The sequence below is a fragment of the Aethalodelphis obliquidens genome, unplaced genomic scaffold (genome assembly GCF_003676395.1).
Source record: "Aethalodelphis obliquidens isolate GAN/ISIS:26980383/991018 unplaced genomic scaffold, ASM367639v1 scaffold2, whole genome shotgun sequence".
Taxonomy (NCBI): domain Eukaryota; kingdom Metazoa; phylum Chordata; class Mammalia; order Artiodactyla; family Delphinidae; genus Aethalodelphis; species Aethalodelphis obliquidens.
This window is the reverse complement of record NW_020837946.1, coordinates 7,826,990-7,847,382: the sequence shown is the minus strand read 5'-3', so window position 1 is coordinate 7,847,382 and position 20,393 is coordinate 7,826,990. Positions and strand designations below refer to the sequence as shown.

The window sequence follows — 20,393 nt, the reverse complement described above, 5'->3', positions numbered from 1 at the left end:
AAAATGCTCTCCTGTGTGACCCTACTTGATCTTTAGCAGCTCCATTGAGTAGGAAGGTGAGGTCTTACGTTATTGATTTTACAAATAAGGAGCCCTAGGTTCAGTGAGATGTCAGAGATAGTAAGTGGTAAAATCAGGGGTTCACTTGTAGTTTTTTGAATGTTTATTACATCACGGTTTTCTTAGAGCCAACCTGGTTAGATTTTTCTCCAATGAATTTTCATCAGTTCAAAAGTTTCAGAATTATTAATGTTAATATATTATGCTCTCATTTCAGGGAAGATAAATTTAATGCCATAAGAATTTACAATCTTGATTCTTAATAAAACATTACATCCATTTAAGGTAAGACACACTGGTAGATAAAACATCTTAAAAAGAATGTGAGAATGACTGCATTGTATTACTTCTTTAGGATGGCAAGGAAGCTGTGAGTTATGGTGTCAAAGGTATTTTAAATTTGTGAAGTTGATTAACTAATTGGTTACTCCACTCCTTTAACAAATATGTATTGAAGGAGTGAATTAACCAATGAATCCACTGCTATGCGACAAGGCTCTTTTCTTGACACTGGGGATGCAGAGATGAGCAAGTTAGACAAAAATCCCTGCCTGCGTGGATCTGGGGTTCTAAATTTATTTTTCGCATATGACAAAATAATGTTTGTGCTAGTTTAAGTATAAAATATATGGCGACTGCAATGTTTTAAATAATCCAAATGGTATAAAAAGCAGATAATTTAATAAACACAAATTGCAGTTTAAAATACACAAAAGTGTTCTCCATTTTTGCCTGAAAATTAAACTTAGAATTATAGGAATGTCAGGGTTCCCTGCTAGAAGTTATGTTTATGTTTTGTTCCTCTTCTTCTTAAGAAGGTATCAGAAAACCTCCTTAGACTCATTGAGGGCAGCGCCCACCCACCTTAGGAGAGCAGGAAAGGACACCTGTGTCTCTTTGACTGAGTTTGCAGGAGGAGAGGGGCCAGGACTCTGACCTTGGAGAAGAGAACATGACAATGGCCTGGGCAAAGGGGGAAGGTAATTAGACCCTCTTGTTTCAAAGGTTTAAAAGAAAAAATCTGACCAACGCCTTGGAGAATCCCTGAGAGACAGAGGATGTTAGTTGTAGGGCTTCTGGGAAATTGGCTTCAGGACAACTCTGACTGGGCGTCCTGGGCCAGCTCTCCCGGAGGTTGTGGTCGAGTGTGTGCCCCAGACAGAGGCCTGCCTGAGGGGGCTCTGCTGGCTTGAGGAGGTGCCAGCCAGGGCTCCAGACCCGGCTCCTGCCTTCCATGCCCAGTCCCATCAGCAGCCCGTGCCTCTGCACCCCTGGCCGTTGCTGCAGGAGACGGTGCCCTCCAGGCTCCCAGAGCAGCGGGCCCGGGGCTCAACACTAGTCACACGCCAGCACTTGACCGTCTCAGGGACCACATGGAAGGGAGTAGATGCTAGAGGTGTGGGGACATCGGTCCCCAGGAGGGAGACACGGAAGGGAGCTGGGAGGACACCGGTTACTTGGTGATTTAAAACATTGTCTTTTTTGACATGGGTGCTAATGATTGGCTCAAGGAAGGCACACAGCTGTGTGACACACCTAGAATGTTGTCGACCTTTCCCCATCTGTATACAAGTGAGCCAGCAGGGGGTGTGCGTGTGCAACAGGTGGCGGTGTCCTTCGCCCCCTGGACTTGATATGAGCTCAGCTCGGGGCCCATTCCGCATGCTGAGGGCTTTCTGAGGGGTCTGTGCTGGATTCCTGCAGCATCCCATGGGGCCTGCTTTCCCCAGGTCACTGCTGAGCGTGGACCCTGGCTTTCCTTAATCCCCCATTCCCCCCAAAAACCGAGCCGCAGGAGGAGGACTTACGTGTCAGCAGGACAACTTCAAACTGACCCTTGGATGCCGCTTTGCGTCAGTGTCCCTCCTTGTTCCCCCGTCCCGGTCCCCACGGCGGACAGGACAGTTCAGCCAGCTCTGCCGCCTGGATGCCTGTCACCTTACATGTTCTCAAATCTCACCTTTCTCTCAAAATATCAAGGTGTTTTTTCTACAAAGGCAGTGCCTCTCCCAAGGGGATCTCTGCTGCCAGCTGTTAAGCTGAGGACAAGTTCATTTCCCTTCACCTAACATCGAACCTGTGAATCAGGAAGCACGACCGGACAAGAATGAGCTGGTTGATATCAACTGTTTATTTAATAACCATTGATAAGTTACAAAAATATCTTATATAAGCCTCTGGAGATGTACTTGGAGTTTGTTAATGATGGATATTTCAGAGGTTAAAATGTGGAAGCCAGGCTTCCCTGGTGGCGCCGTGGTTGAGAGTCCGCCTGCCGATGCGGGGGACGCGGGTTCGTGTCCCGGTCCAGGAGGATCCCGCGTGCCGCAGAGTGGCTGGGCCTGTGAGCCATGGCCGCTGAGCCTGCGCGTCCGGGGCCTGTGCCCCGCAACGGGGGAGGCCACGGCAGTGGGAGGCCCGCGTATCGCAAAAAAACAAAAACAAAAACAAAAGGTGGAAGCCGCTTCCAGAGGTTGTAAAGTAACCCTTAAAATTCTATGGTGAATTGTGCCCTTTAAATGGTACCTCATGATACCTCAATAAAACTGCTGCAAAAAATTTAAAATTCCATGGCAGCTCCTGGTGAGGAAGAGGTAGGGACGGGAGACAGTTCCATATTTTGGCCACTTGAGGCCCCCCCAAGAGCTCTGTCCTCCGGCAGGGATCCTCCGGTCCCTCCAGCACCCGCAGAGGGAGGGGCCCCTCAGCTCTGGTCAGGTGGCGTGGAGCACCTGGAGGCACCCATTCTTGAGCACCCCACCTGCTGCGAGAAGGGGCCAGGCAGCCGTGTGCAGAGCCCAGACAGCTCATGTCAGCCACAGCTGGAGGGACGGCCAACCACGGAGGGAGACTGGGCCTTGGCTCCGGCGCTGCCGTGGGACTGAATTCAAGCTCCAACTCCTGGGAGCCAGGGGAATTGTGTGCCGCTCCCACCCAGCTGCTGGGACACTCTGTCTGCCCCGCCCCAGGCGGGGCTATCACAAGACCTCTGAAATCCGGCCACAATCAACTGGCCCGAGGTGGGTCTTTGACCCTCAGAGTGCCCCCACCCAAGCCCCCAGTCCTTCTCTGATGGTTCAGCTGGGAGGGGAAATGTATGGGAACTGCCACGCTCATGGTCCTAGCAGGTCTGAGAGAACACGCCGACCCTTAGAGAGAGCCAGAGGGTTGATAGAGAAAGTCCCTGTGGCCTTGGCGGTGCTGATTCCGAGCCCCGCCCCTGCCCCTACAGCCCGTCTTCTTCCAGTCCCTGAGGTGCTGAGCGGTCTTCTTCTGCAGAGCCCATGAGAATTGAGAGTCTCCTCATCTGTAGCCCAAACCTGACCATCAGCAGACTGGGCCCGGGGCTCAAGAGCTCCTGGAGGAGCAGCGGGGAGGAGCCTAGAGCACCGGCCTGGGTGCAGCAAGAGGAGAGGGGTCTGGAGTGCCCCAGGCAGAAGTGAGAGGTGGCTCAGAGCGAGAGGCGCGTCCTCCAGGGGCCTGGCCTGTATTTGTGGAGCCAGCCCCACAGGCTTGGGGTACAGCCCTCATCCACCCAGTAGGGCCTTTGCAAGAACAGAGCCTTAGACGAAGGCTATTAGAGTGGCCAAGAAGGGCCAAGCTATCTTCACAAAAATGGTCTGTGCCTGCCTCTTGGAAGAGCGATGCAACAATTCTCCAACAAGAGTGATGTGCTTTGGGTCTTTTTGTTTTGCTGAAAAAAAAAAAAAAAAAAGTTATGGCCACATTACAAAATTTGGAAGATTGAAAACCAACAAAAAAGTCACCCGTAAACTACGATTGAGATGTTGAAAAATGCTGTTTTAAGTAATTTCCTAGAATGCAGTTTAGTATTACACAAGTAAGGTGTTAGGGTGGATAAACCTAAACCAGTGATTCTCAAAGTGTGGCCTCAGGAACAGCAGCAGCAGTGGCAGTGTCACCTGGAAGCTCGTTAAAAATGCTGATTCTCAGGCCCCACTCACCCTCCCAAGGTAGAAACAGGGGTGGAGCCCAGCCAGCTCTGCTTTAACAGATCCCATGAGCTCTAGTTGGGGAACCGTTGGTTTACACCTTTGTAATCCCATGCAGTCCTTACACTTTACCACCAGAGGGCACCAGCAGGCTGAGGTTTTCCCCTGCCTTGGCCAGCTTTTTTTTCCATTCTCTAAGGACCTGCAACAGACATTGAGGCCCCGCTACACTTTCTTTTTTCTCTTTCTTTCGTTTTTTTATTGGAATAAAGAAAGACTGATGATATGTTGGGAATTATTGGCTAACCTTAAATGCCACCATGTTTGGGCCAAATTGTACTGTTGTCCCAGTCCTTGCTGACCTGTCGACCCAGTGTTTTGGCAGTGGTAGAATGTACTTGACAGCACTTATTTTAAAAAATTGTTTTTTGATGTGGGCCATTTTTAAAGTCTTTATTGAATTTGTTACAATATTGCTTCTGTTTTATGTTTTGTTTTTTTGGCCACGAGGCATGTGGGATCTTAGCTCCCCGACCAGGGATCGAACCTGCACCCCTTGCGTTGGAAGGGGAAGTCTTAACCACTGGACCACCAGGGAAGTCCCTTCACAGCACTTATTTTGTTTGGAACATAAAGAAATGCAGACACATATGGGCCAGCAATAAAGATTATCTCCTAAGAAAAGTTTGTGTTCTATAGAAAGCAGGAGACAGCGCCTCCCTTTTCCTTCTCCTGCAGTCCATGGGCGGGGCCCCTGGGATGAGGGCCTGGTTGTCATCAGTGTCTCTCCCCGCCCCCCCCCCCCCCCCCCCCCCTATCCTCCCTCTGGTTACCTCTTGTTTTCTTATTTATTTATTTATTTTATTTTATAAATTTATTTTATTTATTTATTTATTTTTGGCTGTGTTGGGTCTTCGTTGCCCTGCATGGGCTTTCTCTAGTTGCGGTGAGCAGGGGCTACTCTTCGTCGCGGTGAGCAGGCTTCTCATTGCGGTGACTTCTCTTGCTGTGGAGCACGGGCTCTAGGCGTGCAGGCTTCAATATTTGTAGCACACGGGCTCAGTAGTTACGGCACATAGGCCCTAGAGCATGCGGGCTTCAGTAGTCATGACACATGGGCTCAGTAGTTACAGCATGTGGGCGATCTTCCCGCACCAGGGCTTGAACCCGTGTCCCCTACATTGGCAGCGGATTCTTAACCACTGTGCCCCCAGGGAAGTACCCCCCCCCCCCCCCGCCCCTTGATTTTTTAAAAAAAGAAACTTCTAATAGACCCAGTTATTTGTCTCCCTTTCCATCTCCCTTCAAAAACAGTGTTTGACTGCTCTTATGGCACCTGAGGGCATCTGAACCCACCTTCAGAACAGTGGGCTCCAGGCAGGGAAGGTTTTCTTGGAGGTGCTCTGTTAGAGCTTCCCATAGAAGGATGGGGTCCAGTGATGACTCGGTGGATTGAGCTTTCTGACACCTCCCAGGAGCATTCGGCTTTCTCCCTCATGACCCTGAGTTCCCTTTCCTGAGAACGATTCAGACCTCAGCAGTTTCTCTGAGTAGTTTGCAAAACACCTCCCTGGTATACCCAGACACTCTTCCTGTTAGTAGGGCTTTGAAGGGTTTGGTTTTTATAAATTTATTTATTTTTTATTTATTTTTGGCTGTGTTGGGTCTTCGTTGCTGCACGCGGGCTTTTCTCTAGTTGCAGCGAGCGGGGGCTACTCTTCCTTGTGGTGCATGGGCTTCTCATTGCGGTGGCTTTCCCTGTTGCAGAGCACAGGCTCTAGGCGCACGGGCTTCAGTAGTTGTGGCACGTGGGCTCAGTAGTTGTGGCACACGGGCTCTAGAGTGCAGGCTCGGTAGTTGTGGCACACGGGCTTAGCTGCTCTGCGGCATGTGGGATCTTCCCAGAGCAGAGCTCGAACCCGAGTCCCCTGCATTGGCAGGCGGATTCCTAACCACTGCGCCACCAAGGAAGCCCTGAAGTGTTTTTAATAGGCTGTACACATGAAAGAGCAGTCTATATTTTCAGAACTGGCTAAAAGTCACTCCCATTAATTTATGTATTTTTTAAACTTGCTTGTAACTGAGTAGTTATCTAGGACTCAGCTGTACACATGATTTACTCATTTGACAAATATTTATTGAGTACTTATGTTCTAGAGTCTAGATGCTAGACTTTCAGTGTTAACAAAACAAACCTTGTCCCTACAAAATTTACATTCTAGTGGGAAAGGCAAGCAATAAACAAAGAACCACATAATATAATGTCAGAAGAAAAATAAAGCAGGGTGAGGGGGTAACCAGTGTGTGGGTGGTAAGATGGGAAGTTATTCCAGATAAGATGGTTGGGAAGGTCTGGCTGAGAAGTTGACATTTGAGCAGAGATCTGAATAATAAGTGATTATATCATGAGAATATCTGGGGAAATGGCTGTCCAGGCAGAGAGAACTGCAAATGCAAAGGCCCCGGGGTGGGAATATTACTTGGGCTTCTATGGAGAAGAGAGCGGAGTAACACTAGAAGCAGGGAAACCCACTAGGGAGATCTTGTGGTTGTCCAGGCATGAGACAGAGGTGGTTTGAGCAGAGTGGGAGCAGAGGAGGGGCAAGATGTGGTCAGATCGAGGATGTCCTTGTATAGTAGATTCGACAGCATCTGCTTCTGCATTAGATGAATTAAAACCTCTCTACTGAGATGGTTTCAGGTACGCTTCTTAAAATTCTGTTTCTGTGAAATATATTTTTACTTGGAATAATTATCACCTAGGAAAGACTATAGCTTAATATTCACCCCTGTATTCAATGCACTTAACCAGAGTAGTCCATGCATACTTTATTGCTATTCTTGCCATTTATTGAGTATTAACTGAGAGAACAGGTAAGACATTACTAGGGCATGCAGTCTTCTCACAGCCCTCTGAATTAGGTATTATCCCCATTTTACAGATTAAGAAACTGAGGCTCAGAGGGGCAAAGATATTTGTTTAACCACACATCTCCGAAGATGTTTGTCATAAGTGCAAAGGGTCAGAGAGACTTTCTCATCACAGGAAAAGACCACAGAGTGGGAACATGGCCAGAAGACAGATGGAAGCCATGAGCCAGGGAAAATGGGCTTCTCAGGGTCATAAAGGAAGTCTTAAAACTTTGATGGCGGCAATGACAGAGATGGAGCAGCCATTTCTCTTGCTTTTGAGCAGAGATGGGTAAGGAGTAAGCCCAGTTCTGAGAAGGGCTTTTCCTGGAGGCCTCTCTCCTTTACCACGTGCTTTGCACGAGAGCCGCCCTGAGCACTCTGTGATTCTGGGACCATCTCAAGGGACAGAAGCTCACACCCCCAGGCCAGCCACTTGGGCTTCATTTACTGATTACAGAATGCGGCCTGCTCACAGCCCCCGTCCCTTCTGTGAGTGGTCCCCCAGAGTCACCCCAAGGGTCTCACCCATGAGAGTCACTCAACTTCCCATCTGCAGGGATCAGCGCAGGAGCCTTCAGCTTGCCCTTTGCTGCCAGCAACTTTCGCTGAGCATCAGTGATGTGCCCGTAACTGGGCTAGATGCTGGGAACATTAGAACAAGAAAGACCTCATCCCTGCCCTTGAGAAACTCGCAACCGCTTTGGGGGAGCATCTTAGTTCTGCCCAAATGGGATTGCTCTCGTGGACCGGGGAGCTAATGACCACTCTGGCCACCCATTAGTAGGTGTCAATAGACACAAAGACATTTGCTGCTTGGCTGAAGGAGAAGGGAGTTTTGGGGGAGTGTTGGGAGGTGTTGGACTGGCTGTAAGGACAAAGCAAAGGACAGACAGAATGGTGTGATGAGGAAGGAGGGGATGGCCTGGGGTCACTTGTCACCCTCCACCCCTGCCCCTCCCCACATGGATTGACCTCAAGGCCCAAAGGCCCAAGTGGCTGGTGGCAGCAGCTGAAAGAGCAGCTCACGAAGATCTGACCCAGCAGCATTGCTCAGGGACCAGAGCCTCCGCGACCCCAGCCCCAGAGAGCTCAGGTGGCCTCAGTGGGGGCTTTCTGTGCCCACCAAAGCAGCATTCCTGGCGGGGCTTCGACAGCATGGCTTGGCCAGTGTCCCCTTTGAGGGCTGGGGTACCATCGACTGTCCACCTGGAGGACAAGGAAAGGAAGTGTTTGGTGCCTCTGGGGTTTCCCTGAAACTAGTGGGGTGATTGTGGCAGGAGGCACCGGCCTCCAGGCTGCGGTAACTTGGGCATCACTGTTCATGGGACTGGGCTTTTGTTTGCAGTTTGGGAAGCCGGGCACTCAAGTGGTGGAGTGTGCGTGCACCTCGTCTTGTAGTAATCGTAGGTCTTCGTGTGCCAGGCAAAGAGCACAGAACCTGACACGCATCATCTCATGTCATCCTCACAGTGGCCACACGAGGTAGGACTATTATTGCTCCCATTTTACAGAAGAGGATGCTGAGGTTTCATTTGCCCAAGCCTCCCAGCTGGAGGGGATGGTGCCAGGAACGGGGCCCAGGTCAGCTGACATCTGGTGCTGGTCCAGCCCCCACTGCATGCAGCTTAGGAAACGCCCCTCCTGGAGAAGGTCCAGCCAAGCACAGGGCTGGGTTCTGAGAGCCTGATTTGATTCTAAGAGTCTCCTTTCTTGGAGTTTTTGAAATTCTTCTCCCTTTTGAAATAACCTTATTGTTTTCTACATAACAGATGTATTGAGATATAATTCACATACTCCTCACTTCACCCATTTAAAATGTACATTCAATGGTTTTCAGTATATTCAGAGTGGTGTAACCATCACCACAATCAATTTTAGACTGTTTTCTTAACCCCCCAAAAGAAATCTCATACCCATTAGCAATCACTCCCTATTTCCCCTCCCCCTCCCACTCCAGCCCTAGACAATCACTCAGAATCTATTTTCTGCTTCTGTAGATTTGCTTGTTCTGGACCTGTCATGTACATGGAACCATACAATATGTGACTTTTGTGTCTGACTTCTTTCACTTCACATAATGTTCCTAAGGTTCATCTATGTTATGGCATGTATCAGCGCCTTGTTTCTTTTTATTGCCAAATAGTATTCTGTTGTGTGACTAGACCACATTTTCTTTATCCATTCACTAGCTGATGGACATTTGGGTTGGTATCGCTTTTTGGTTATTATGAATAATGCTGCTATGAACATCCCTGTGTGTATATATACATGTACATACATATATACACACGCATATGTACACGTGTACATACCTCTTCATTGCAAACAAGGCAAGTACAACCAAAAAGTACAAGAAATAAAAAGTCAGAGACACCTGAAATCCCTCATCTAGAGGTAATTGTTGTCACCATTTGGCCAACATCCGGCCAGATGTCATCCCATTTCAAGCCTCAAAAATGATCTAAACCGTTTCTTTGAGTGTGGGCCCAGCTTCCTCCACTCTCATGGGTCATGGATCATGCAGGAGGCTGACACCAGCGCCCGCAGCCCCAGGCCTTCCATGGAAAGATGCTGAGGGCTCTTTGGGCCAGTGCTCTCCACAAGGCGGTGTGGGTGCATCCAGGGTCTGGGAAGAAAGTATGTGTGTATATAATACTATCATACTTTTATTAACACAGACGTGCTTGTATTTTATGTTCAGATACCTAATTATACCCAAGTTTTTACTGATGGGGTGCTTTCAGTCATGAAAAGGAGGCAGATCCGTGCAGAGGTAGATCCTTCCGCAGGAGGCTGTCCAGAGCTCCCAGTTCTTCTCCATGCTGCCTGAGACCTGGCGGCGGCTGCAGCTCGCCTGCTTCACCTTTCTTTGCTCACACCCGGAATTCACACCAGTACGGGTGTCCACAGACCAACTGACCCGAGCAGTAAGCCAGGAGAAGGAGCCCCGCAGCGCTTTCCGGGGTCCCCTATCTCAGCCGGCGCACCCAAGCCTGGGGTCCATCTGCCCCCATCGACGCACGCTCCACGCGGCACTCTGGCCTTTCTCGCCAGCACCCTCAGGCTTGTCTGACTTTGTCCCAGGGGAGCCCTTGATGCTCCCAGCGCTGTCGCGCCCCCTGGTGTCCATCCGAGTGAAGCGCCTTCTCTGACCCTCTTGGATCTAACATCTAGGACCCCTGGAACCCTGTCTCTGTCCTGCTCATAGCCAAAGCCTTAAGGCCCCCAGCAGATGAGACAAAGCGAGAGAAGACCTCGGAGAGATTCCTCGGAGAGGCGGCCAGCCCCAGAGAGGACAGGTCTGTCCATTCTCCAGCTCCGGATCTGCGGCTCGTCGGCCAGAGGAGGATGCGCGTTCCTCTCGGGAACGCAACGCAGAGCCGGTGCCTGCACTGTCGCTCGTGAAATGAAAGGGTTGGCAAACTCTGGGGAGGAAGCGCACGTATGCTGCCCCGTGTAATGCACAGCACCCATACTGGCCCGACACACACACACGCACACACACACACCCCAGCACAGGGGCTGAAATTCAAACCTCACACCCGTGGGAGGGGCCCGGGCAGCCATGGAGAGGAGGCAGCGGGCAGAGAAACCAGCCCAGACTAAGATGTGTGCAGTGGGGCCATGTCTGGAGAAGGGCGTTAGAGTGGAAAGTCAAAATATCTGATGGACATGGGGGAACAAAAAGAAAGCTGAAGGTATTTTGGAGTGAGGATGTTTTGGTGGTTGTAGCAGTCCAGTAAAGGAGACTGTCCTCAGATTATGTTAATGGAGACCCAGAAAGGTCAGAAGAGGTCAGGGAAGAAGCAAATGGGCTAAATTCTTTGTCTCTCTTGTGAAGGAGCTCAAAGTTATTGTTTGTGATTTTGGTAATAATATAAATGTGGGTTTAATAATTTTCATGAAAAACTAAATGGAACCACTAACAATTAAAAACAGGATGTCTAGTTTCCAAATCATTACAGAAGATTAAAGCAAGCACCATAGTCTACAGAAGAAAAAAAATTCAATTAAAAGGAACAAAAAATTTAAAGAACCTTAAAAACACAAAGTCGAAATTCAGATAAAGAAGTTGGGCCAAGCATGAGCAATAATGACAATAAATGTGAACAATCTAGTTTTCTTATTAAAAGGCAGAACGTCTTAAATTACATATATTTTAATCTAATACATTACAAACACACCTAAAAAAAAAAAATACCAGCGAGGGAAAGAATCAAGGCTTGGGCAAAGATATCAAGCACAAATAAAAATAAAGTAGGGCTGATAACGTTCACATCAGATAAAGTAGAATTTCCTAGGGAGTGTATGGCACACAGCGAAGGAACTCTAAGTGGTGGCTACGTATGGGTGTAGGGCGCTGGCTCCTGCTCGGTAAAGTGCAGGTCTCCGCCATTTCTCGGCACGAGGGAGGACTGCACTTCCTCAGCCCCTCAAAGTAGGGCATGGTCACGTGACTTGGGTTGGCCAATTAAGTGGGACTATAAGTCTCAGGCATCCTGTCTGGGTAGAAGCCCCTGGTTGCTTGACCTCCCAGCAGGCTCTCTTCCATGTCGCATCAACTGAAGAAAAATTCCTTGATTTGGGGGTGCAACGCTGAGCCATTGTATGGTACGGAGTTGCCCCGAAGGACCGCTCAGCTCCATAATAGACTTTGTGCAAACAGGAAATAAATATTTTAAGCCGCTGCATTTTGGTGGTTGTTTGTTACTGCAGCATAACCTCACATTTCCTATCTAATACTTATATTAATAGTGAACCTTTATGTACTGAATAAATAACAGCTATATGACTATTAAAATATAAAGATAAATAAATACCGTATGGTTTCACTTATATGTGGAATCTCAAAAATAAACGAATAAACGCAACAAACAGAAAGAGACTCATAGATATGGAGGACAAACTGGTGGTGGCTGGTGGGGAGGGGTGTGGGGGGATGAGTGAAATAGGTGAGGGAGATTAAGAGGTACAAACTTCCAGCTATAAAATAAATAATTGACAGTGATGTAATATACAGCATAAGGAATATGGTCAGTGATATTGTAATCATTTTGTAGGATGACAGATGGTAACTAGATGTATCGTGGTGATCATTTTGTAATGTATAAGAATATCAAATCACTATGTCGTACACCTGGGATGAATATAATATTGTAAGTCAATTATAAAGAATAATAACAATAAAAAGAAAAACTATAAGGATAAATAGAAAAAAATCACATTTTTCCAACATGATTATCAGTGTTCAGTGGGGCATGGAGGGAGGGATGTGGATGGTGTAGGTGGTGTGGAGGGAGCGTCAGTGACCCTCCAGCCAAGCTCAGTAAAGGTGTGAATGTGGGGCACCTCCTAGAACAGGAGCCGCCGGTCACGCAGTGCCCACACTTCGGACTCAGTCAATCCTGTGTCTCCTGCGTTCAAGACAATTAGCTGCCGCCAGGGAGGTGGTATCAGCCCCATACCTGCTGCAGGTCTCCCCCATCCCTGCTAGAGGAAGGTGCCGGACCCCTGCCTCAAGCCAAATCCCTCTTGTGCTTTGTGATTCTGTTTGCCTCCCACCCTACCCACCCTGGCAGGCGACTCCTGCAGGCCACCTGACCCGGGTTCCCCCGCTGGCTGGCTCCTGGTGGGTTTAGCCAATTGGAGGCACCAGTGAGAGGCTGGGCGGGGTGGGGAGAGAAGTTGGGGTATTTCTCCCACATCCCACCCTGCACCGTGGCACGGTTCCAACCCCAGGACAGTCTCTCCCTTCATCCCGGGCTTCCCACCAACTCCTCCGTCACACCGGCCCACACCTCTGTAGATGGTTCCTTCGGTTAAGCCTCTTCATGTAAAACGTCTGAGTCAAATCCCATTTCTGACGGGACCCTGACTTTTCTCCCTCCCTAACTGGGGTTGGGGCTCCTCAGTCTGTCCCCTACCACCCGCCTGGGTTAAGAGCTCTTCCTATGGAAGAGCAGGGCTCTGACCGTGTCCAGATATCGTGGCCCCTCTGCTTGTGTGCAGCCCCATTTTGGACCGCCCGTTTGGCACCGGGGAGGACCTCTCATATCTCAGGCAGAGGAGGGAAGGCAGACCCCTGGAACCTGCCTGGCTGGGGACCTGGACGCTCTGCCTCACCTCCATGGTAGGGGCAGTGTGGTACCTCCCTGGCATGGGCTCGAGAGACGGGGCCTCTCCTCCAGGTGTGTTCGGGAGCCCAAGGGGGGGTTCCTGGGCCCAGGCCTGCCAAGCCAGGCTCCTACATACCACCAGCTGTAGCACCAGGGAGGCTCAACCAGGCAGACTCCCCCATTCCCCACCCTGACTCCCCAATAACCAAGTGCTTCGGGGAAGGGAATGGCTTCCTCCGGAACACCCCCAGGCCTGAGGCCTTCCAGCACCTGTATCTCTCTTCGCCTCTGCCTAACCCTGTTGGTCTTTCGCAGTGAACTGTCTGACACTGCAGGGGTACCCGCCCTGTCCCGAGGACCAGGGCTCCAGTGAGGCCCATCCCCTGAGCTGGTCCTGGCTGCTGTGTTCACCCCGGTGAGAGAAGCTGCAGGTTCTCCAGCAGCTCTGGAGGCGAGCTGCTCGTGCAGAGGGATGAGCCCCAAGACACAGCCCGGAGGACTGGAAGCCTTGTGCAATACCACCTCCCGGGTAATCTCTGGAGGTTTCAAAACTTTTCCTGGTACTGATGGACTCTCTGTTGATCCTTCCCCGGCTTTCCAGCAGAAACTCGTGGCTGGGATGACGTGTCCCCGTTGCTGCCGAGGAAGCAGTCGGAGGACTTCAGGTTTGGAGGTCAAGGAGGACTTGCCTTCTAGCAATGTCCCACGCCAACAGGTTGAGGGGCTGGCCTCCACCAGCGGGAGGCTGAACTGGCAACAGTGCATGTTGTTTGCAGCTAATTCGGGGATGAGAGCTACTTGGGAGGAGAGCATGTGTCGCTTGGGCCCGAGGATCCTGGCAACCCAGATACTGTCCACGGAGAAAAGCTTGAGCTTCTGGTGGCGGCTCCCTGAATCCCAGAATTCTCCGCCCCTTTTGTCTCTGGGCTTCGGAAAATGTGCCTGCCTCACCACCGGCAAAGCCCACAGTGTTCCCACCGCCTTCCTGTTCCTGCAGCGCCCCTCAGCACCCCCCGACACGGGGCCTGCAAACAGCACAGTGAACGGAGGCACCGGCGGGCCCTGGGTGCTGGAGGCCCTCACCCTCATTGACCTGGCACCTGAGTTCTGAGCCACAGAAGCGGGCTGAGAGAAGGAAGATAGCCACACCCTAGAGAGCTCAGCCCAGAGAAGGGCCCTGGGGCAGTGGCGGAAGCTGAGGCGTGGGAAGGGCGCGCCTTCCCCAGCTGGAACATGTCTTCAAAGCTCTTTCCTCACCCAGGTGAGGTCACGGTGTCGGCCGCTGACCCGCCTGAGAACCTGCTGCTGAGGGAACAGAGGTCAGGGCTCGGATGCCAGCAGAAAACCCAGGTGCCACTGGCCACCTCCCCTCCCACCAGAGCCAAACTTCCTCTGGAGATACTCGGCTAGGCCTGCTGACCCCACGCCTTTGGGGCCACTCCGCTCCCAATCCCCTGAGAGGGGTCATGCTCGCCTGGTGGAACCAGCCCCAAAGGCTCTTTTAGTCCTTGTTTTCACCAAACGAGGGACAGAAGACAGATGGGGGAGCTGCACAGGAGAGTCACGTACCAAGGATGGGGTGAGATTAGCTCGGAATTATTTAAGTTTCCTGCTGGTTTCAGGAAAAGAGATTCTAAGTAGTCATAATTTCTCATGCAAGACTCCGTAGGAACCGTAATTGTTAGCAGCTTCAGGTGAAAAGAAAACACACAAACCCCCCAACTGCGCTATGCAAATAGGAAACCTGATAATACGTTCTCTTTCTTTCTGAGATCCTTGGCCTCAGGCCCCCACTGAGCCTGGGGCGTGCTATGAGGAAAAGCGACCCGCCCCATGCTTCCCGGAGCTGAGATTCATAAGGTAACCAGACCAGATTCCGCAAGATATATGGAAACCTTCTAAATCTCCCCAAAGCAGAAAGGAAGTTTTCAGTGATTTGTTTCCTTTAATAACAGAGAGAAGATGGAGTAGAATTAGAGGGCCCTCAGTCAGCTAAATTCAGTTTTAATTTAATTCACCACATCTGACTTCTCAGCTGTCCAGTGCTCTGAGCAGAGCTTCCTGACCTGGCCAAGCTGGTCAGAATCACTTGGGACAAAAGCCACATGGCCAGTCCTACCCCTGGAGGTCAGATTCAGTAGATCCGAGGGTGGATAGGGGCAGGAATCTGTATTTTTAACAAGATTCCTGGGGGATTCTGATACAAATCAACCCAGAATTGGGAACGGGCTGCTAGATCTATTTAGAGGCAAAAGCCTTGTTTCCGCATTCTCCCTCCTTCTCAGACTAATTCTTAAAAAAAGGTGCAATGAGTAAATAAAGACAGCTTTCAAGATGTTCATGGAATGACTTTTTTTTACATTTTTCAACTAGTTAAGACAAAAACATTACAATGATTGACTTCTTTCATTTAGTTACATAAATAAAATTTTTATAAATATCTCTTTATAAACAATATAAATAGCTTTACAACATAAATACATTTATGCATGACATGAATTTACAAACAGCAATGTTTTACAGCTGGTTTTGTCAGTCTCTTAAAAACTGTCCCTTGTCATCACGTCGGTGTAGGTGTGTGTGTTTTGTGTATATAATATATATAATATATAACTTTTTATTTTTCATTAAAAAATAAACAAACAATAAAGTCATACCCCCCTCCCTAAATAATAATAAAACAGCTGGTGTTGTGTATTCCCAGTACCAGGAAAAAAAAAAAAAGAAATGTAATAGCCACATTGCGCTGGAGGTGCTTCCAGATGCTGGGAGGCTGATGACCAAGGATGACCTCAGCAAAACGGAGCAAGTTCCCAATCCTGAAACACAGAGGGGCCAAGGGACACTCAGCTGAGAAAGCCCAGCCTACAGCGCACTTCTAGAACCTTCCTCCCTTTCCCGCTGTAGCAGGAGGCAAAATGCCTCCACCTTCGCCCTACAGGCCCTGATGAAGGCCTTCCTGCAGAGGAAAAAGGGGCCTTCCACTCCGGGCCTCTCCAGGCCCTCATCCATCGCCTGCTGTGTCCTTGGCACTTCCTGCCCCAGCACAGGTGGAACCAGAAAGTCAGCCAGCCCTCCTCCCCCTCTGACTAAGTGCAGGCCTTGTCCTTGGCTCTCAGTGAGACACAGTGAGGGAAAGGGAATGGAAAGTGAAGCCCTGCCACCCACCCCCGGCCCACCTCTATTTTTTGCTACAATACAAACCCTCCGTCAGGTGCTTTACGTGTCTGGGGGATGGCGGAGGGAAGGGGGAGAGAAGCATCTGAAGATTTGGGAAATCTGGACTCAAGTCCCAACTGAATATTACTTCCTGGATGGCCATGCATAGCTTTGAGTATCGCTTTCCTCACCCATAAAATGGAATAATAGCCACCTCCCAGGGCTGGCTTTAAGATTCAACAGCGGGCCACACACTGGGCATTGGCAGAGTGTCTGGGTCACAGCTGCCCATAAATAGCACTTCCTTCCCCAGCTGGCTTCTCCTCAGAAAGGGTCCCCTTCAGAATCAGAGGAAATGGTGTGTCACACCGGCCCTGGGGAAATGAGTGGTCGTGCTGGGTTTGCTGGCTCGTGAGTTGGCAGAGTCATTTGATGAGGGCTGCACCCAGTCTCTGCCAATGGGTGTGTGGGTGTTCGGGGGCCAGAGGAAGGCTTCCTCCTGAGACAGGGTGGTGCCCTTCCAGAGGACAGTCCTGGCAGAGGGACCCCGGGCCTCAAGGCCTTGATGAACCTCCTCAACCCCTTTCTCTGCCGTCCCACATGTTTAAACAGAGGACAGATGTCTGTGATGTCTCTGGGCCCCATGGGCAACGGGTTCATTCAGGCATCCTCCACACCTCATCGCTGCCATCAGCATTTTATAATCAAGGCTATAACCATCAGCGACAGTCATTATGGCAGCTGGTTAGAGCCAAAGTCAACTCCTGTATAGACAAATGGCCACAGCCTCAGAAGAGCTTTCATTAATGGGAAAACCCTAAGCTGTCTTTCTCTTTTAAGCCCAGACAGTGAGATACCCTGGGCATCTCCACTAGGAGGTTGCAGGCAATAGGAAGGATGCTCTGCCTTCTCACGGGGCTGGGGGTGAGGATGGGGTTGAGAAGGTTAAAGGTGGTGGAGGTGGGCATTCAGCTAAAAGAGAACTTCCAGGAGGTTGACAAGCTTCCCTCGTCAAAGGGGTCAAGAAGCATTAGCAACCTGGATTCCACCTGTGGAGTACCTCTCTCCACGAATACCTGGTACCCACAGACAGCCTCATCCAACAACAAGGGGTCTATGGGGATGTGCATGCCAGGCACTTTCTAGGACCTTATCTCCTGCTAACTCATAGAACAACCTCTGTTTGGATTCTGAAGTTTGAACTTGGTGCTTAATTCACAGATTGAAAATTTGACGCCTGTGGCTCCTCCACCTCTTCACTGTTGAGACAGGAGAGAACAGAACAAACCCATCACAACGGTAGCTTCTAAAGGCTGGTCCACCAGTGCCAGAATCATGACAAGTCAAGATCTCAGACAAGCGAAGCCCCTGCAGGAGGAGCACACAGCCTGGCCAAGTCTGGCTGCAGAGAGGAAGGACACCAGCTAAATGCTAGGGCAGGCGGGCGAGGAGTGCTCCTAAGCTGGGTGGGGCAGGTTTTCCGGGTCATTGACAGACATTTTAAAGAGCTCCTTTGGGCATCCTGCAGGCCCCAGTTCATCTTAGGCTAGTGTCCGGCCCTTAAGTTGCTCATGAGTTAATTTGGGGAGGTAAACAGGTTCACCAACAACCATAGCTCAGGTGAAAAAGTTTTCTGTGTAGTAAAAAAGGCTCAGGCATTGCACTGGAGACCTTCAAAGATGGGCGCTCTTGTCCTTTGGGGGAAGACAGTGTAGACATTGATAAGGCTTCTGGGATGAGAGAACACAGCTTGGCCTGCAGTGGGACAGAAAGACTGTGGGACAGGGAATGACAGCAGCTGGTTGCAGGCAAGGCTGGACACCAGGAGGTCAGGTTCGAAATCACTTGAAAGTCAGTTCCAGAGGTTGGGATGTTGTTTCTCCACGGATACTGATGGGCAGCAGGAATGGAGGGGAGTGGAGAGGGGAGGGAAGGACATTTGCCGCTGTACCTTGCCAGGGGTGCAGCACCCGGCCGGGGCTGAAGGTAGCACAGGGGTTTCCAGCCTGGTGGAGGCGGAGGAGGCCATACCAGAAACGCAGGTATGGAGCCTAGGCATGGTGGGGGGGGGGGGGGGGGGGCTCAGTTTGGGACATGTTGAGTTTCAGGTTGGGGCAAAAAACTAGATTATTTTAGTTTCTTTTTCCTGGCCCTAAAATAGTGCCACGAACACTGAGGTTCGATCCTGAAGTCACACGGATTGCTGCAGCGTCAGGACCCTGGACAGACCAGTTTGCCCACCGCCATGGCTTAGAGAAGGGACAAGAATCAGAATGCTCTGGGGCAGAAATGCCCCCTGGTGATGCTAACAAGTGGCTATTCTCCCTACCTTGAGGGGGCAGGTATCGCTCCAAGTCTGTCCCATTACAGAGACAACAGACCCAGGGAGCTGTCCTGACCACTGGGCTGCTTACTGCCCAGCACCATGATGCAGTGGCTAGCAGATCAACTTACCCTTGACTCGTATGTATGCCTTTCCTCCTCTGCTCCCACCAACCCAGGAGCAGCCCTCAATTCCCCCAGTTGGAGAACTGGGGTCAGTGTTGCTGGTTGCCTTATGGCCCTGGGGTGGGTGGGACCACACCCCCCCCCCCCCGAGCTGTCTCTGTTTCTCCAGAGGGAGCCAGGTGGGTCCATCCATGCTGAGCCATTTCTGACCTTGCCAAAGTTCCCTGACCACTTTATCCCTCACTTTCTCCATCTGTAAAATGGGATGATAAATGGTGTTGGGGACAAATGTCTAGCACACACACTCAATCTTGTGCCCAGATGGCCTGACTGGGAGGCGGAAAGGTCCAGGGGATCAGAGAGGAGCCGGCCTGCGGGAGGGGGTGCAGGCTTGGTTCTGGGGGGCTTCACGGGAAGCTGGGTGTGCAAGAGCTCCCGGCGGCCGGGGTTGGTAGTACTCACCGCCGCCAGGGGTCGCCGCACTAACATCCCAGGCCGCTCATGGAGCCGATCCTGTCCAGCTTGAGGCCGAAGCAGCCCTTGGACAAACCCTTCTTGTTGCCTCCCTTGTATTTCCGCGCGTTGGGGTGCTCTTGCAGAAGACGGGCCCACGCCGCCCGAGACTTGGTGTCCACGCGCAGGTCCCGGAGCAGTCGCGACCGGTCGCCCTTGAGATTGGCGCCGCCGCCGCCCCCGGGAGTCTTGTCGCCCTTCTTCTGACCTCCTCCCGCAGCCTGGGGCTCGGCCACCTCCTCCCCTGGCGGAGTGCGCGGGACCTGTCAGACAGAAAGAACGGGCAGGTGAAGGGACGCACCGCGGCAGCGCGGGGGACTTTGCGGGGCCGCTGATGCTCCAGCCCGACACTCCGGCCAGCGCGGTTTGTCCTTTCGAGTCCTGAGCACCCCCAGAGGTGCCGGACGGCTCGGCCCTGCATCCACCTGCCACGCGGCCGCCGATGTCCGCTCCTTCGGGGAGCCCCTTGCCCTCCTCTCCTTTGCCCCTTGCCGGGCTGACCACACTGAGGCAGAGGCTGCGCATTTGTCGATGCTCTCCCGAGTCCGGGCTTCGAGGGCTCTCCAGCTCTCACCCGCGCACGTCTCAGGGGAGAGAGAGAGCCGCCTTCCCGCCCCCTCTGCTCCCTCCGGCGGGCCACACCCTCCTAGACCCCCTAGCCCTACCACCGCCCCTCACAGTTCCGACGTCCCTGCGACAGCACCCACCTTCGGCGGCGCCCCGGGCTTGGCTTCGGAGGGCCGGAGCGAGAGTAGCGCGAGCAGCAGGGCGCAGGCCAGCAGCTGGGAGAGGTGCATGGTGCCCGTGGGGTGGCTGGGCGCAGACCGGCGGCAGCAAGGGTGCGCGGGGCCGGCGGGCAGACGGGCAGACGGGCAGGCGAGCGCGGAGCAGGCTGGCCGGGCTGCGACGCGGGTGCGGGTCCGGGTCCCAGTGCTGCGCAGCGCCGGCTGGGTGCGCTCTGAGCCCGCGGCTCCGCTCGCGCCTTTATAATCCAACCTGCCGCTGATGTCATCCTCCCGCCCACAGGGCCGCCCGGGCCAATGGCACTCGCGCCGAGGGCCGGGAGGGGTCCGCGGGGGCTCCCCCTCTGCCCCCCCGCCTCATCCCACCCCGGAGGGATCCCGCGGCTCGGCGGGCTCTCTCCCGACTGCGCTCCAAGCTGCAAAGCGGCGCGCACAAGGGAACTCGAATTGCAGGGAGCGCGCTCTGGCATGCCAAGCGTTTGTGCGCC

General features: G+C 51.8%; 1 protein-coding gene across 2 annotated transcripts; it reads right to left on the bottom strand.

Moving 5' to 3' along the window:
- Positions 1 to 15,392: 15,392 nt before the first annotated feature.
- Positions 15,393 to 20,138, bottom strand: NPPC (natriuretic peptide C). 2 transcript variants are annotated; one of them, XM_027118400.1, is made up of 3 exons: positions 19,870 to 20,137; positions 19,112 to 19,425; positions 15,393 to 15,861 (listed from the first exon to the last, which is right to left on the bottom strand). In XM_027118400.1, the coding sequence occupies exons 1-2, from the start codon at positions 19,957 to 19,959 to the stop codon at positions 19,132 to 19,134; spliced, it is 384 nt and encodes a 127-aa protein (XP_026974201.1). In that variant the 5' UTR covers positions 19,960 to 20,137; the 3' UTR covers positions 15,393 to 15,861; positions 19,112 to 19,131. The 2 variants fall into 2 exon arrangements, with proteins under 2 accessions (XP_026974201.1, XP_026974197.1); XM_027118396.1 differs by having other exon boundaries at positions 15,429 to 19,425; positions 19,870 to 20,138.
- Positions 20,139 to 20,393: the final 255 nt, after the last annotated feature.

Coding starts and splice junctions, on each gene's coding strand:
- NPPC (XM_027118396.1), bottom strand. CDS start 19,959: ATGCACCTCTCCCAGCTGCTGGCCTGCGCCCTGCTGCTCGCGCTACTC. Junction 19,426..19,869: donor AGCCCGGGGCGCCGCCGAAG/GTGGGTGCTGTC, acceptor TCTGTCTGACAG/GTCCCGCGCACTCCGCCAGG.